The following is a 17,406-nucleotide window of genomic DNA, read 5'->3' on the forward strand; positions in this document are numbered from 1 at the left end:
TTCAATCCACACTGGCTGAGGGAATATCTCTGTCGGCTAAGCCGACTGATACTTTTTTACTTGTTTTTTTTTTTTTTTTTTTAAATGCATACAAATTCTGAAATTTGGTACGAGGATCCCTGATGGCTTAAGCGGTATTGGGAATGCCTACTATAAGGCTACAAAAAATACTAAATGATACTAAAATTGGTATTGGTTATATTTGTTTACCTTCTGAGGGCAGAAAACCCTTAATTAAAATGCCTCAAAAATGTGGATCGCTGTTGATGTGTAAGAGTAAGATACGGCTGATTTGTTTGAAAAGTCGAAATAAAGTGGAACAGATAGTACTTAAATAAAATTCAATATTGATTAAAATTGGTATTAGTACAACAAAAATTTTAGTGCTCGCCATTTCCATTTCCATATTAAATATTTTTTTATATCTTTTCCGCATACGAAGTAGTGGTAGTAACGTTATAATTTTATTCTCCTTCAAAATAGAGGTTCATGTGGTATTTGAAGGATAATGGTTTTTATTCGTGCAGACTGTATTAGTTGGATATATCAGTGGACTAACTAGAATTTTACATGTTTTTGCATTGGTTTTGATACCTACCCCGCAACGCTTGAAAGTGTACGATGAAAACTTCAAAGACTTCTTTTGTAGCCTATGAAAATTTGCCTATCCGTTTGTAGCTGTCGACCGATTCTACTTTCCTTCTTTTAAAATAAAGTCATAAAATGTATTTATTAGTTTTATGCTATTTCATTTATTTGTTGTTTAAAAGTGAAGGACAAACAATTTCTTTTTTTATAATTGTTGCTAGTGTCAGAGCTCTTCTCTGCCCAATGATAAGTTCATAATAGATTTATAACATTTCTTTAAAAAAGGAAACTACCACTTTATGTGTTTTCTTTGTATATATATAAAAACATGGGTTTTAAAATTATTATTCAATACTGTTTCAATTAATATTTAGATTGATTTGCGTATTACCATTTTCACTTCCCAATTTGTGTAAGGACATGTCGTATGTAGTTTCAACATATGCTTTCTTTTCTATTCTTAAGTAAATAATTTAATTAAAAATCTCTTATAGTTGGTGTATGTTTAACACTAAATTGAAATATTTGTTATATTTATATTCATATATTTTTCCATAGTGTCTGGTATTTTTATTCACTCTGCGCTCAATAAAGGCTATCTGAAAACAATTCATATTTCATTTTAATAAAATTTTAAACAATTTGTAATTATTTATTATTGGATTAAAAACAATAGGGTAAATGTTCATAAAAACTGGTGCATACCTTTTAGATTTGTTTTCCGTTATTGTAAAACACATTCAATATACAACATTAAGCAATTGTTAGTAACAAACTTATTTGGAATTAGGGAAATATTTTGAAAATGATGAATTTCGGTTGCGTTCGGTAATTTTTATTTCCTTTTCCACACAATTCTCAAATAATATTTGCATATACTCCGTCAGAGCCAAACCTATAACTCTGCGTGTTGCGTGTGCGTTCAAAAATACAAAAACAAAATACATGTATTTCAAATTGAAATATATGTATTTTGTTTTTGTATTTTTGAACGCACACGCAGAGCTATAGGTTTGGCCCTCAGGCTTTATGTTCCTCTGCTGGCCATAACTACGCACACTTATGTTACGTACGAATACACATACATACATTCAGATATAATTACTACTGATTATATATCATAGATCTATTGGATATTGGATTTTAACATGTATCCAGCGGGTTATCTATTTATTGTGTGTGTTTGTATGTATGGTGTGTTGTATAGATAGGTTCTCATATCCTAATTAGCTATTTCTTCTAATACTTTTTTGTTTGTTTTAATTTGACTACTTCAAAATTCCATAAAATTTAAATCGGTTTGTTTTGTTTGTTCTTTTGAAATGAATTCAGCCTTATGTGTGTATAGTTGTTGTTGTTTTTTATACGAGTAACAGACCGTCGTACTATGTCATTGTGTCAGTGGTTTTGCGTTTCATAAATCGAAGGAACCGCCTTTGCCTTTCTTTCCTGATTTTTTATTGCATTGCCACACCTTGGGCATGTTGCAGTCCGGTGCAAAGATACAGCATAATGACACTTAGAGCCTGTATACGTTCTTCAGATTTCCCTAAAATGTTTGATTTGCTGCTTTGTATTGCATTATCTGCCGACGGTGTATTATTTGTTGTGGTATCATTAGCGGTAGTTTTAATGGATGCTGCCAATGTTGAGTGTATTGCTGTTTCACTGTCCAGGGCCATACGAAGTTTGGTTAACTGTAAATATACGAAATTATTGAAATAAATAGGATTTAATATGAGGAATGGATTAAATCGGATTAAGAAAATTCTGATTTTTTATTAATTTTCACATAGATGTCCGTTGTGAGAATTTATAATTTTTAAACCACACTTACTCTTTCTTCTTATGGTTATATACAAATTCATTATGCATTAATCTTAGGAATTAAATTATTCTAATTCTTCCGATCAGGGTTTCGGAGTCGGAGTCTACGAGTCGGAGTCGAGCAATTTTGCTGGAGTCGAAGTCGGAGTCTGAGTCGAAAAAAATAACTCGACTCCGACTCCGGGCAAAAATTTTCCACGTTATAGAAATATAACATATTAAATTTGGAACAAGAATTTTTTTAATCAATATTTATTTTAAAAGAAAGGTCTAATAAATCATATATGCAAACGGTATATTATACTAAGTTTAAGGACAATTCACAGGATATTTACTATCGTCTGAAGTATAGTCTATTGATCCCTATTGCAAACGAAAGTAAAGTTCTATGACAATCGAACTAAGATTGGACCTTTAACCTCTTTCGTCAGAAGTCTTACTGGTCTTCTCACAAAGGTCTTTTGGTATTCTCATCTTGTTTTTATGAGAAGTAATACTTGTCTTTTATCAGAGGCATTGTGGTCTCTATGGAAAATCTTACTGAATACCCCGTGAGACAAAATGGAAGTCAAGATCTGGGTGTGGAAAAATTCCTTTTCGGAATAAACGCCCCAATTGAGAACCCTAACGGATCCCATAGCTGAAATTTCTGAGTTATGACATAATGAAGTTTTTGAGTGACCCCCATCAATCATTGAGAAAATATCTTTATATCTCTGTTTGGAGATATTGTTTCATCATTTTTAAATGACTGTTTTCAGTTAAATAGAATGTGGAACCTTTCTGTCGAATATGCTGTCCTTCTATCTCAGTTTCTTAATGGCCTTTTTGTTCTTGAACTCAAAAAGTAGAACAAAATGAAATTTTCTACAAAAATGTTTCACCGAAGATTATATGCAGGTTTCCCATATCCAAGAAATCGATATTGTCACGTTTTCATTGTCCTTTATCAGTTTGTGTTTGGTAAATTTCACAGAATTTATTAACTATATATGAAATTCGGATGATTACGCTTCTGAATTAGGCATTATAAATTCGTTGTTGGTCAACGACAGATTCATCCCGCCATAACTAAGAAGTCGGACAAACGGCGAATCTTTCTTCTAGGATTCATTATATACTCAATGAGGGCTTTAGATGTAGACATTCAAATAACCGGATCTGTCCGCGAGGAACAGATATCGTTCATGTGTATCCGAGTTTTCTACACAATCAATAGCATATACGAAATTCAATGAAATACATAATCATAGAGTTTTCATGAGAAAGGATCGGGTAAAAGTGATAAAGGACAATTAAAACAACCCAATATCGATTTCAGTTCCAGAAAGCATCCATCTGCCTACGTGCTGGGTGGTGTACACAATATATGTATCTCAAATTTTTCAATAAAATTATCCACGGAATTTTAGTTTAAGGGGTGATCCCTACTTATAAATTTCAGAAAACAATAGAAAGTATAAATAACATATAATATGTGGCCAAATTTTTAAGTCGATCGGAACAATATTGCCTTAGTATGAGCGTTGGATGGGAACAATTTATTTTACATTGTATGCAGCATATAAAGTGTGTTTGTCTCGAAATCGGCCACAACAATATATGACTATTGGTTTATTAGTTTCCGAGCTAGAGTTGGCACCGCAAAATGCTTTAATAAAAATAGGGTTTCGTAGACGGCCTCAAAACTTCGTAAACTTTTTCTACGTAGTTTTCTCGAAAAAAATCATGAAAAATGGCTTTTATTGAGCTTTACAACTGGGGGTTTCCTTTTAAGGCTAAGCACACTAAAATGTTGACACACATCCAGTTTGAAACTTGGTCACGAATTGCTTATAATTTTTATTGCATGTAGTCCTTATGATTTGTATTGCCCCTTCATTTTCACATATTTTGTAAGCTTAAAGATATTCTCACGCGGGAGAATTCCGTTCACAATATACTCGTGCGAAAAAAAGAAAACCGACAAAGACTTCCTAAGTTTGTTATTTTTCAACGTAGGATTCGGCAGAAACAATATTGATATGTTCGAACGAATGCCCTTTCTAATGAATATGTATGGAAAAACTAACACATTAGCCTATATAGGCCAAAATATAGGAAAATGTTAAAAATTTGTGCATATTTTATTCATTTTTAGTGCTATAGGAATTCACTCTCGGAGTCGACCCGGAGTCGGAGCCGGAGTCGCGAAAAAAACTCGTCTGGAGTCGGAGTCGAGCCAAAAATACCTCGACTCCGAAACCCTGCTTCCGATAAACCGAATTTTTTTAGAGAAGGTGGAAGATACCGTTATACGATCCTGACCGGATTTAACATAGCAAAGCGCAGGACTTATCTATGTCTATCTTTAATCTTAATTGGACACTGACCTCAACGTTAAAAGTATTGATTTATTACCTGAAATCGGTATATTGGGGACTATAGCAAAACGTGTACCTACCTAAGATTAAAAATGACAACACACGTCGTCAGACTGACCACATCCGTTGCCCATAGTGTATCAACAGAGTTTGTGCCCGAAATGAGCACGCCGTTGCAAACGGTTTCGAGAATTAACAACATACCGTGGTCAAAGTTAGCATGTTTGTGATCGAAATATTAAAAATTGAACACACATGTGCTCTTATTGACACCATTAGTGGCTATATTCAAAAAATGACCACATCCGTGGTCATAAAAAATTGAACACGCCTGTGCTCATGTTGATTTTGGATCGACTTTTTCCCTCTGTGTATGTTTACAATTTTTGGTGGAGAACATTTTTGGCTACTAGGAACCTAAATGCCTAACAGCTATAAATTAAGAGCGAAAATGTAGATTACAACTATGGGCGCTATACAAGCACCATAGCCCAAAGGTACGTTCTAATGACCTACAATACATTCGACCAAAATTTTATCCACCTACTTTAATCCGTTCCGACGCTAGAATACAGACCTGACAGTGTCACCTTACAGGAAGTGCGAAGGAATCGGGCCGTCGTACTGTATTATAAGTGCCAAGAGCTTTATGTTAAATCGGAGAATTGAAAACCTGGTCTTTCGATTGACTCCGGTGGATGAGAGAATAGCCATAATCCGTGTAAAAACAAAGTTCTTTAACGTCAGTCTCATCGAATGAGAGCTGGCAAAATATCGATGCACTATCGATATTTTATTTTTTGGGCTAATATCGATAGTTTCCTTTTCTATCGATATTATCAACAGTATTCCGCAATTAGTAAAATTTAAAAATAAGCAATAGAATAATGCTAAAATCAACACAAATGGTTTGGATGAATTAGAATTGAAAAGTCTTCAGTCATTTTTATGCTAACGAGCATGGTAGAAAAAAACAAGTTAAAGTAAATACTACAATAAATACAACTTAAGAACAACCACATAGAAAATTGTTTTTGTTTGTAATGTTAGTGACACCGGTATATGTAAACAAAAGAATGAAATGTCTATAAATTATTGGAATTTAAAAAAAAACTAATATTTTTCACATTTCATTAAATATTTTGAAAAACATCAATAAAAATTCGTTTCATTTTCAATTTGAATGTTTCCATATCATTCCACTAGATGGATAATACATCGCAGAAGGTAGAATTCTTGAAAACATTTTTGGGATCGCTGGAAATTCATTGAAAAAAGTGAAGCTGTTTCAGTCTTTTGTTTTTGAAATCAAAAGGCACATGTTTATTACGGCTTTATTTTTTTCAAATTTAACAAAATACCACACATATTAACAAATGTTGTATCTCCTCTGTAAGTGGTGTTTTAGTGTGCGGCACGTCGTTCAGGCTGAGCATGAGGTTACATGTTCTTGATATGAAGAAGTATTTATGGGAAATATTTTTTTCGGAATGATATATTTTTCTCCAAAAAATATTTATGCCTAATATACATTGAAAATATAAACAAATATATAAAATGTTGTACGGAATTTGACACTAACATTACAGCCCATTTCAGTCAGCTGGGTATTATTGTTACCTTGTGTTGTTCTACCATCGCTAACGAGATAATGGTTTTCTACCCCAAGTATGTTTGGACGAAATATGTTTCAGACAGTTTGCAGTCGATTTAGCCATGTCCGTCCGTCTGTCTGGCATGCGTAATATTTTGTCCAAACTTAGTTTAATTTCGAAGATGAGTCATATCAGTCCACTCATTCGCGTACCTCCCCCACAAAAGTTCAAAATTGTTCGTGCGCACCATAACTCTCGAAGGGAGTAACCGAATTGGTCATAACTTTGCATATGGTAATATTACTTCCAGGCATAGATCGGGTTCGAATATAGACTTTATCGGTCCACTGCTTCGGGTACCTCCCACATAAAATTTGGAAAAAGGTGAAGTTTAGGTGCACCTCTCAGCATGTTACTCTTGCGGCCCCCTTTTCGACGGTACAATTTTTTTTTCGGGGGCAAGTCCATACTTCCTCAGATAATGGCCCAAAATCTTAAAAAAACTGGATGAAATGACACCTCTTGAATCTCTTTAGTTTGCTACATACACATTAAACCAGAAATCGGCCTCATCGCTCAACGAAATTTGGCTAGAAGCGAGTTGCAAACGTTATTCAATAGTAATTTTTCCACAATAAAATGCCAAACAGTACTAAACAAAAATAGCATGATACCATAACACGACTCACACGTGATCAGTCAAAAAAAAGGCTATTGAAAAAGTACCTCTAGTTGGATCACCCTTTAGCTAGTGTTGTACCAAAAATAAACAACAAAAAATAAATTTTGGTTTGAAAAAAATTTTATCACATGCATTCTAGCTTTGAAAATATTAAAATAATCTTTAGGAGTACTTCATTTATTTTTCTTGAAACTAACTAAATTGCCCAAAGTGCATACAATTGTTGTCTGCGTCCGGTTTCGGTGTCACCATGAAAATCTACATGAATATACATACATATATCTATTTCAAGGCGATCAGCATCACACCCCATTTCTTGGTATAATTAATATAGCTCCCTTATCCGTGAAGTTTTTAAATCTCTGTTTCCACAAAAACGAATATGCTGTACCATTTTTTTCATTGCAGTGGAAAAAACCCGCAGATGACGCGATAAAATACGCGATATTTTCAAAAACAATTTTATGTTATTTTAACCACAAATCAAGAAAAAACAACAAAAAGCTCAAAAGAGACAAAGAGACGCACGGTTTCAACGCATTTTTAAACATAAATGATAGGCCGTAGGTCCATATCATTGAGCTAATATGAATCGGGGTACACTCATTGATATGAGAGAAGTCTCCCTAGTTCCTTATGGGATGTTTGTGGAACAATTATATATTATATATAGCCACAGCGTTCACGCAAATTAACTTTCATTTTATCCAAAAGCAGAATACAAATTCGTTCGAACTACTAAAAAACATCAGTTTTTTGAAAAATATTTGAATTGTTTTTATTTTCAATCAAAGAAACATTTCCTACAACAACGGAGTTTGGTAGTAATTCGAACAAATTTGAATTCGATTCGTCGTAGAGAAACAGGACATTAATTTGTATAATATACAACCACAATTCGTAAATTATAAAAGGGTAAACCTTAGCTTCAACTACGTAAAATTTTCAAAAATATTGCCCATATACTCTCTGACTAAAGGCTGGTTGTATAAAAAGGGCTTTGTCGTATATTAGATAAGACAAGTAAGAACGGAGTTAAGTTCGGCCGGGCCGAACTTGTTATACCCTCCACCACAAGTTGTATTGAAGTAAAATGGAATAATTAGTTTCCTTTCGTGTATGAAGAAGACTTAATACTAAATTTCAGCAATTTCGGTAAAACAATGTGAGACACCATTCCATGGGGGCTATTTCAAAACGTCGATCTATACCGAAAAATTTCTGACGGAAAGTTTTTAGGCTCAAAGAAAACTAATTACCAAATTTCCTATATTTCGGTAAGAGAATGTGGCTAAAACTAAAAAATACCGAAAATCAAGAAGTAAGCTTCTATGGGGATATAGGAAGACGTGGACCTATACTGATAATACTCTTCTGGAATATTTTATAACTCTTGCAAGACGAAATAACGAATTTCAGCCATTTCGGTTGGATATTGACGTCACAATCTTCAGTATTACCAAAATCCGGAGGTACCATTCTATGGGGGCTATATCGAGACGTGGACCTATACCGACGAATTTTAGTCAGAAATGGGGCAATATGAAAGCGTGGACCTGTACAGACATATTTCTGACGAACAGTTTTATATCACATTGAAGACTAAATACCAAATGTCAGCCATTTTGGTGGAATATTGAAGACACAACCTTCAAAATACGAAAAATCGGAAGGTACTTTTCCATGGGGGCTATATGAAGGCGTGGACCTATACCGACAAATTTAAAGGGGAAGTTTGAGTACCCCCAACGAAGTCTAAATACCAAATTTCAGCCATTTCGGTGGAATATTGAGGCCACATCGTTCAAAATACCGAAAATCGGGAGGTACCGTTCTATGGGGGCTATATGAAGGTGTGGACCGATACCGACGAAATTCTGGGGAATAGTTTTGTACACCTAAAGAAGACTGCGTACCAAATTTCAGCCATTTTGGTAGGATAATTAAGCTAAAACCTTAAAAATACCGAAAATCGGGAGGTACCGTTCTATGGGGGCTATATGAAGGTGTGGACCGATACCGACAAAATTCTGGGGGAAAGTTTTATACCCCTAAAGAAGACTACGTACCAAATTTCAGCCATTTTGGTAGGATAATGAAGCTAAAACCTTAAAAATACCGAAAATCGGGAGGTACCGTTCTATGGGGGCTATATGAAGGTGTGGACCGATACCGACAAAATTCTGGGGGAAAGTTTTATACCCCTAAAGAAGACTGCGTACCAAATTTCAGCCATTTTGGTAGGATAATGAAGCTAAAACCTTAAAAATACCGAAAATCGGGAGGTACCGTTCTATGGGGGCTATATCAAAACGTGGACCGATATATCCCATTTTCAATACCAACCATCCTGCAAGTAATAAAAACTTCTGTACCAAATTTTGACTCTCTATCTTTTAAATTGCGAGCTGTATCTTGATTTCAACAGACAGACAGACGGACGGACAGACGGACATGGTCAAATCGACATAGAATTTTATGCTGATCAATAATATATATACTTTATAGGGTCTCCGACGAATATTTCGATGTGTTACAAACGGAATGACAAATTTAATTATACCCTCCATATGGTGGAGGGTATAAAAATGATAAGTAAAACCAATTTTGAGATTTTTAGCATTTATATGTACTTTCAAAAAATGAATGTTAGAAGTTTTTCGAATGTGCAGTGCGGAGCTGTCAAATGGAAACATAATGCCTAAAAATATGCTTTGCAAAATATCCTGCAATAAACAAAACTAAAAATTCAAATTTACTCCTAACAGGATTCTAATATTTTCCAAAATAATATTATTATACTATTTAAAGGAAATTCCTTCAAGTTAAAATATATAGGTATAACTAGCTAAATAAAAATTTCGCCAACTACTGGACGCCGCAGTTTGAGTTCAGAAGAAACGTTTGTGGTTAGTGAAAATTGGTGATAAACAAAGTGAATGAACGATTTATTGAATGTGCTTACATTAAGTTATTAAAAAACAGGTACAAAACTATCATTCGGTTTAGCCGACAGATATAAATATATCCTCAGCCTGTGCGACTGACTGTATACAACCGAAATTCTTTTTTCCCGAACTTATGTATTTTCTTAACAAGTAAGCAAAGGCTATAGTCGGACGGGGCCGACCATGTGATACCCTACACCACAACCTGTAGGAATTAGCTATATGCAACCGCCTTGCACGCTGAATGTCCGGGTTCGATTCCCATCAAATTGTCAACGGTGGCAAAATACCCCTTAGTAATGTTGGCGATATTTCCTGAGTATTTCATCCATGAAAAAACGTCTCTACAAGTGGCAACTTAGGACATGCCGTTCGGACTCGGCGATAAAAACGAGTTGACATATCAATAACTAAATATGAATCCATTGATATATGAAAAGCCTTCCTTGTCCCTACATGGATGTTTGCGGAAAATATATAAATTATACGTTTCTAAAAAATATTCGAAAATTGGAAAATTCACATTGATTACCCCCTCATGTTCAATTACACACCAAAGAAGATAGTATAAGTCAGCTGCGCTAACGGTGATATACCTTCAGCCTCTAAAAATATATTTATTTTGTAACACGAGTTTGGTTCAAAATACGTGGAATCTGTAGGTATCGTAATATGGGGCTTTACCAAATGAATTTTTGTAAGCTAAATTCTAAGTTTTGGAAATATGTATTTGAGAATAATTTTTTCAGATTTGTAATTTTAGTTGGAGCCGGCAGGGGTTTTTGTAACTTCTGGACGATTATCTCAGGAAGTATGGCTCACCCCGGGAAAGGGACCAGAATACGGACCGTAAAAAGAACATTCTTCAAAAAAAGAAAATAATAATCAAATAGATCCGATACAGGTCCTCAAACTGCACTTTTCCCAAATTTTGTGTGGGAGGTACTCGAAGGACGCACCGATATAGTCCATATTCCGACCTGACACATGACTGGATGAAATAATACGATGTGTAAAGTTTCGACAAATCAGAAAATCGCCTTGAGAGTTAACTTGCAGATTTGTAGCGCAAGTACAATCTGCTGAAAAAATTCAAAACGATTCTAGAGGACTCTTAAATTTCCCTTTTCCAAATTTTGTGTGGGAGGTATCCTAAGGACCGATATATCCGATCTTTATCTGGAAGGAATAATAATATATGGAAAATTTGGAGCAAATCGATTGCTCACTTCGCCAGTTATCGTTCACACAATTTTTCGAAAACAATTTTGAACTTTTTTGGGGGAGGTGTGGACCGACATAGCCTACATTCGAACTTAAACAAAGTTTAGGCAAAATGTTACGTTGTATAAAATTTGTTTCTAATCGGTAGATCCATTCGAGAGTTATCGTGCGCACCAGCCAGCTAGACAGTAAGAGAGACAGATGAATGGACAGCGCTAAATAGACTCCAAATTGTCTGAAACTAATTTCGTCCAAATATACTTGGGGTCTAAAACCCATATTGCGATAAGTCACATCTTTGGTCGTATTTTGTTTGTATCCCTTTTACCCTAAATCCTGAGGTATGAAATAGGTGGCGAGGCGACCCCATGTTGCAATATTTGTATAAAAATCCAATTTGACAACTGAACTGAAAATTTCTCTGTCATGATAGAGAAAATTTGTAGCATGGGAGGAAATTGTGGTTCTCTTCACAAAACACATTATATATCAGGCAGTAGGTGCGTTATCTAGCTGACACATTATTGCAATTTGTATCAGGGGAATAATCAGTAGTTATTTTTCCATATGTAGGCTAATTTGCCGGTATATGCCCTCCAGGACTGAAAATATGGACCAAAAATTAAATTTGTATATCTATATATATAAAAAAGGATGATGTTAGTTACTACGCTTATAACTCAAGAACGGCTGAACAGATTTTGACAATTCGCACCAATTCGGAATGGTCTCATGGCAGAAAAGGATAAAACCTAAAAAAATCGCGAAAATTTGCGAAAACTTTGCAAAAATATTTTTTCTAGAATGTCAAGTTTTCCACAAATTTCCATCGAGCTTCGCGTTTGGAGTATACCTTGACACTTATTTGGACAGTTTTTGGCGAAAATTGTATATGCACTAACTGTGAGAGTCCATTGTACGGCTCTGTTTTGCAAATTTTTGAAAGTTGTATAGAATTTTTTATTCACAATCAAAGCGTTTTTCATTTATTTTCAAGTGTATTTTTAGAAAATTAACAGCAAAAAATGATTAAAAGGAGAGGGCTTAGTTTAGAGTTTGTAAAGATTAGTGGTGGTTTCGGTCAGATTCCGATTAAAAAGATGAAGATGGTAACGCCGAAAGTGGTTTCCACAGATATGAGGAAAAAGGTACAAATCCGCAAACATGGTGGGTTATTCAAGAGCACCGAGGTAATTTCATTGGAAGTGAGGTTGTGGCATATATGTATACTTTTAAACTGTAAGTAAAAACATCTCCGAAAGATTAACTTCCGATTCATACGGTATAAAATTTAAGCTGCACCAGATATATATTGATACCAGATATATAATGATGTCCCCACTGAAAAGGAGTATGAATTCAATCAGTTAAGTTCCCGCAGAGCTGGAAGGCAATTGCAAATGGCCAAATACATATGTACCTATGTACACTGGTTCTGTTGGTACACTATATGTATGTACACTAGGGTTATGACTTTTAGACATTTTTCCTCAAAAATTATTTCCTGTAGCAGGGATGAATGAACTTTTGCCTATTAATCACTATGTTATAGTTTATTCCATTGAAATATAAAAAAGTTCACGCACAAATCGATTTTAAAAAAATAATTTTTTGAAAAAAAATATATGAAATGAAAAAAATTTTTTTTCAAAAAATTATTTTTTGTTGCACAAATGAATAAATATAAGCCTACTAATAACTATAATAACGTTTATTTCATTCAAATCTTAAAAAAGTCGGGAAAAAATTCACTTCGAAAAAAATTTAAATTGTTTGTTTTTTGTTAAAAAATTATATTTTTGAATAAAAGCGTTTACAAAATATTTACGATTCTCTGAATTGAAGAAAAATAGTGAGAAATAAATTTTATATTATTTTAATTATCTCATGTGGCTCTAAAGTTTATTTTCAATTATATATTTGTTTTCAGTGACTTCAAAAAATTGTCCATAATTTTGATAAATTCAAATTTTAAAATCATTTTGTGCGTGAGGTTTTTTCACCGAATCACCTTATAATTAAGATTTTATGTAATCTTATGGCAAAACTTATCACGCTATGATACAGGGATATGAGGTTGTAAAAAAATCATAACCCTAATGTACACCGAAAAAGGATGATATTCAAGAACGGCAACTAATGGAATAGCTCTTCTAGCAAGGATCAATGTACCAAGTACTGGATTGTACAGTCTCAGTCAAAATTAACGCATTTGTCCGTGCAATTGCATCTAATTCCGAACTTGCAATGCAAGTAGAATTTGGGAGATCATGTTAAACAGACAAGTCAGAAAAAATGAAGATGAAGGTGGTTACCTGAAAACAATCGGATCCCTCTGTTATATATAATCAGCATTAAATTCAAATTCCTACATCGCATTCCTTCCTCCGTATTAAATTAATTGAGTGAAATATCGTGTTCTGTGGTGAAAACAAGAATTGCAGAAAACCATCGATTATGCAACGAATAGGGGCGTTATGATATTAGGTGTGTACGATAACTTTCCCAGCAATAATTACTCAGTCAGTTCCATCAACCTCTGTCAGTGAATTTTTCTCTCTCAAGCAAGAAAAATTGCAGAAAGTTATCGAACAACATTTTGCAAAAACTTGCAAGAAAGTCAGCAGTTTCCGAAAATGTACGAAATTTTTTTTCATATTTTAAACCAAACGGAACAAAAACATAAATTTTAAAATTGCAGTTTACTTATTTAATGCTTTAATCCTATCCACAACGCTTAAGAATCTAAAGAAAATGTGCAATTGTGAAATTTTTTTGGTCAAAAATGCTGACATTTCGAGTTGTTTACATTGAACAGGTGATAAAAAGCCAGCTGATCAGACTTACAAATTTGCGGGACAAATATTCCCAGCAAAAATTTGCAAGTTCTCAGTCACAAAACTCTCCAAAAAAATTTCCAAACTCGCTTTCGTTTGCTGGATAATTTTGTTATCGAACAGCATTCAGTAAAAATTTGTACGAATTTGCAAAAATTTTTGGGTTATCGTACAGACCTAATATTTTGCTTCAACTGTGCTACCAAATATTTTTATTTACATCGCAAAACGTGTTATTTGTTTAAAAAATATATCTTAGTCCCGCAAATTTACAGTTGCCTAATTTTTTCGCGGCTATTGTCAGTTTATAGGAGAGAGAGTCGAGGAAAATAGCAACACTTTGCCTCTCAGTACCTTCTCTCTTCGTCAAACTGACAATTGTCGAAAGTACAACTGTCTAAAGTGCATCTGCTTCAAAGATCGTCCTAAACAGTTCAAAACAAAGAAATATTTGCCATTGAACAAGGTGATAGCAGTAATAATATTATAGGTGTGAACCAAAGCCATCAAGTTCTGTACCTAACAAACTGCGAGACGAAGTTCGCCGGGTCCCCTAGTTTTACATACAAAAGTAATGACCTAAGTCAACCGCTAAATAATATCAGATAATCATGCAAAATTATAGGCATTTTCTTCAACCTAAACTCTTACTTCGTGCAAAATTTCGTGACTATTGAGCTGTAATTGCGACCTCTAGCGGGTTTATGATTACACTACAAAGAAAAACTGGATATATTAGGCTGTAACTCTGTTATCTGATCATGTACATCAACATAATTGACATCAATTGAAAGGTCAAGAGATCGTCTTCCAAATATAACTCACGAGTGGGGAAGGTGTCTTTCAGGAACAAAGATATAAGCTGTTTATTAATTTTCACAATTTTGTTTTTTCAAAATAGTCTGGCTTAATCCCATTGTTGTTGTTTTAATATTTTAAAACAACTATTTTATTAGTGGAAAAAATTTGGCATTGTTCGCCAAGGGGTAAGGCAGGGAATACTATAGTTTCGATCCACGCCACTGGATCTCATCAGTTCCCTTGTTTCTTGTTTGTGGATATTCTCCACCGAAGTTATTCTTCAATAACTTCTTCAAGCCTTACCCCTTGGCGAACAATGCCAAATCTTTTCCACTAATAAAATAGTTGTTTTAAAATATTAAAACAACAACAATGGGATTAAGCCAGACTATTTTGAAAAAAAAAAAACAAAATTGCAAACGCTATCCCAATAAAAAAACGCCACAGTGCTTCAAATTGAAGACACTGGCACGACTTGTGTTGTTTTTGCTGTAAAGCAGACCAACCAAATTTTGGTGTGTGCATTCGTCGAAACTCGACGACACATACAAGTGGAAGAGGTTTGAATTGTTTTCGCAGACACTTTCGTCGGAGTTGTATGAGGTTGCCAAGGAAAAACTTCTCATTGAACTTTTTTCTTTGCTTACCTTTATACTTCGAGCTGACGATTGATGTTTGGGTATAAAAAGTTTCTTGTTGAAGAAGTTATTGAAAAATAACTTCGGTGGAGAATATCCACAAACAAGAAACAAGGGAACTGATGAGATCCAGTGGCGTGGATCGAAACTATAATATTCCCTGCCTTACCCCTTGGCGAACAATGCCAAATCTTTTCCACTAATAAAATAGTTGTTTTAAAATATTAAAACAACAACAATGGAATTAAGCCAGACTATTTTGAAAAAACAAAATTGCAAACGCTATCCCAATAAAAAAACGCCACAATGCTTCAATTTTCACAATTTTCACACAAAAGTTATGGTCCATTTAACCCTCTAAATATTATCTGATCGCCATCTCAAATTGCAAGCTTCTTCTTTGTTTGTGTTACCTTAGTTAAAATTTCGAGGCGATCGGACTATTATTGCAACCTACAGAGCAGCTGCAAAATCGGATAAAAATTATGTTTTTGGTCCATTTCACACGCTAAATATTTCACGATCATCACCAATTAAAATATCGATCTATTCTGATGCGAAATCGACCTCCATACCAAATTTCGTGACGATCGGTCCATAATTGCGGCCTAGAGTTTGATTACAATTTATAATGGACAGACGGACACACGGACGGACACACATCTCAAAATCGCTTTATCTCGCCGAGATATGAAGATTGGTATACCACATTGGGGGTCTCCGACGAATATTTCGCGGTGTTACATGAATTTTTCCCAAAACAAACTTATAATACCCTTTCCACATAGTGGTGTAGGGTATACAAATTGTGTGCCTTTTTCTGGAAGTATGAACATCTACGTTGACGATATTGAATGTTGCGAATAAATGCAAAATGTTGCCAATAAATATTATAGAGATACTTTCTGTCCACATGGAATTAGATATGTCACATTAAACTAAAATATGGACCAATACCATACATATTTTAAGACCGAGTACCTGTCACAGAGAACTCCAAAATAGGGTCTATATCAAATTCGCGAAATCAGTAGGTACCGTATATGAGGGTTTCATCAAAACATTGATCAGTGTCAAAACATTTTTGGTAAGCAGACATCAGGGGACCTTGGATGGAAAATGTGGCTAAGATGTCCAAAGTAAATTAAATTCGAATTTACCATTATATGGGTAATATAGGTATGTAGGAAAGTAATATAGGTATGTATAATTCTCTTGAAAACTGTGACCCCAAAGAATTAAAGCAGGTCATATATAAAATATGATAACCTTATAAGAACGTAAATTGAACACATGCATTGCAGAAATGTTTTAAACCCTTTTTAAATCTGTGTGTGCTAAGATTCTCATCAATAACACTGTGAAACGAAATTATGGGGGGTGGAAAATTCCTTTTGGGGGTGGAAGCCCTGGATGAGTATATACAGAACCCCAAAGAGAGTCTGAAGAGTCTAAAAAAACTGTATTTTGTTTTTCTGTATATTCGGTTTTGTTAGTTGTTGGAATATACGGAATATGCAAAACCACAAAACATAGTTTGTTCTGAACAAAAACGGGGTAAATCCAAAAGGACCATGAAAACGCCACAATATCGATTAGTTGTCAATGAGAGCCGTACCTAAATTTTCTGAGCGAAATTTTTGCAGAACATGTCAAAGCTGAAAAATGTCATCTGTTGTACTTTTATTGCGGTTCTTGAAATAAAGGACGAACATGACATGGAAGGAAGCGAGTTGAGAGGTCGAAATGTTCTACGAAAAAGATCCTCATTACATTTGACTGAAGATATGTCATATCAAAAATAAGCCAAAACTATCGTGAACAAAAATATAACGCTAATTTCTGATAGTTTATAGGGTCTCCAGTGAAAAATTCATCACGCAATAACTCAAAAGTTCGACTC

The 17,406-nt window shown here is 34.4% G+C and overlaps 1 protein-coding gene across 2 annotated transcripts in view; it reads right to left on the reverse strand.

Moving 5' to 3' along the window:
- Positions 1 to 728: 728 nt before the first annotated feature.
- LOC141398081 (PDZ domain-containing protein 8-like) overlaps positions 729 to 17,406 on the reverse strand; it is a 69,667-nt gene continuing 52,989 nt past the window's right edge. For both annotated transcript variants that reach the window (XM_073975266.1, XM_073975267.1), the window contains one exon: positions 729 to 2,285. In XM_073975266.1, the coding sequence (XP_073831367.1) occupies positions 2,046 to 2,285 (240 nt within the window). In that variant the 3' untranslated portion in view covers positions 729 to 2,045. The remainder of the gene's footprint in view (positions 2,286 to 17,406) is intronic.

This window comes from Musca autumnalis, unplaced genomic scaffold, assembly GCF_047663935.1.
Source record: "Musca autumnalis isolate F117 unplaced genomic scaffold, ASM4766393v1 scaffold_3, whole genome shotgun sequence".
Classification (NCBI taxonomy): domain Eukaryota; kingdom Metazoa; phylum Arthropoda; class Insecta; order Diptera; family Muscidae; genus Musca; species Musca autumnalis.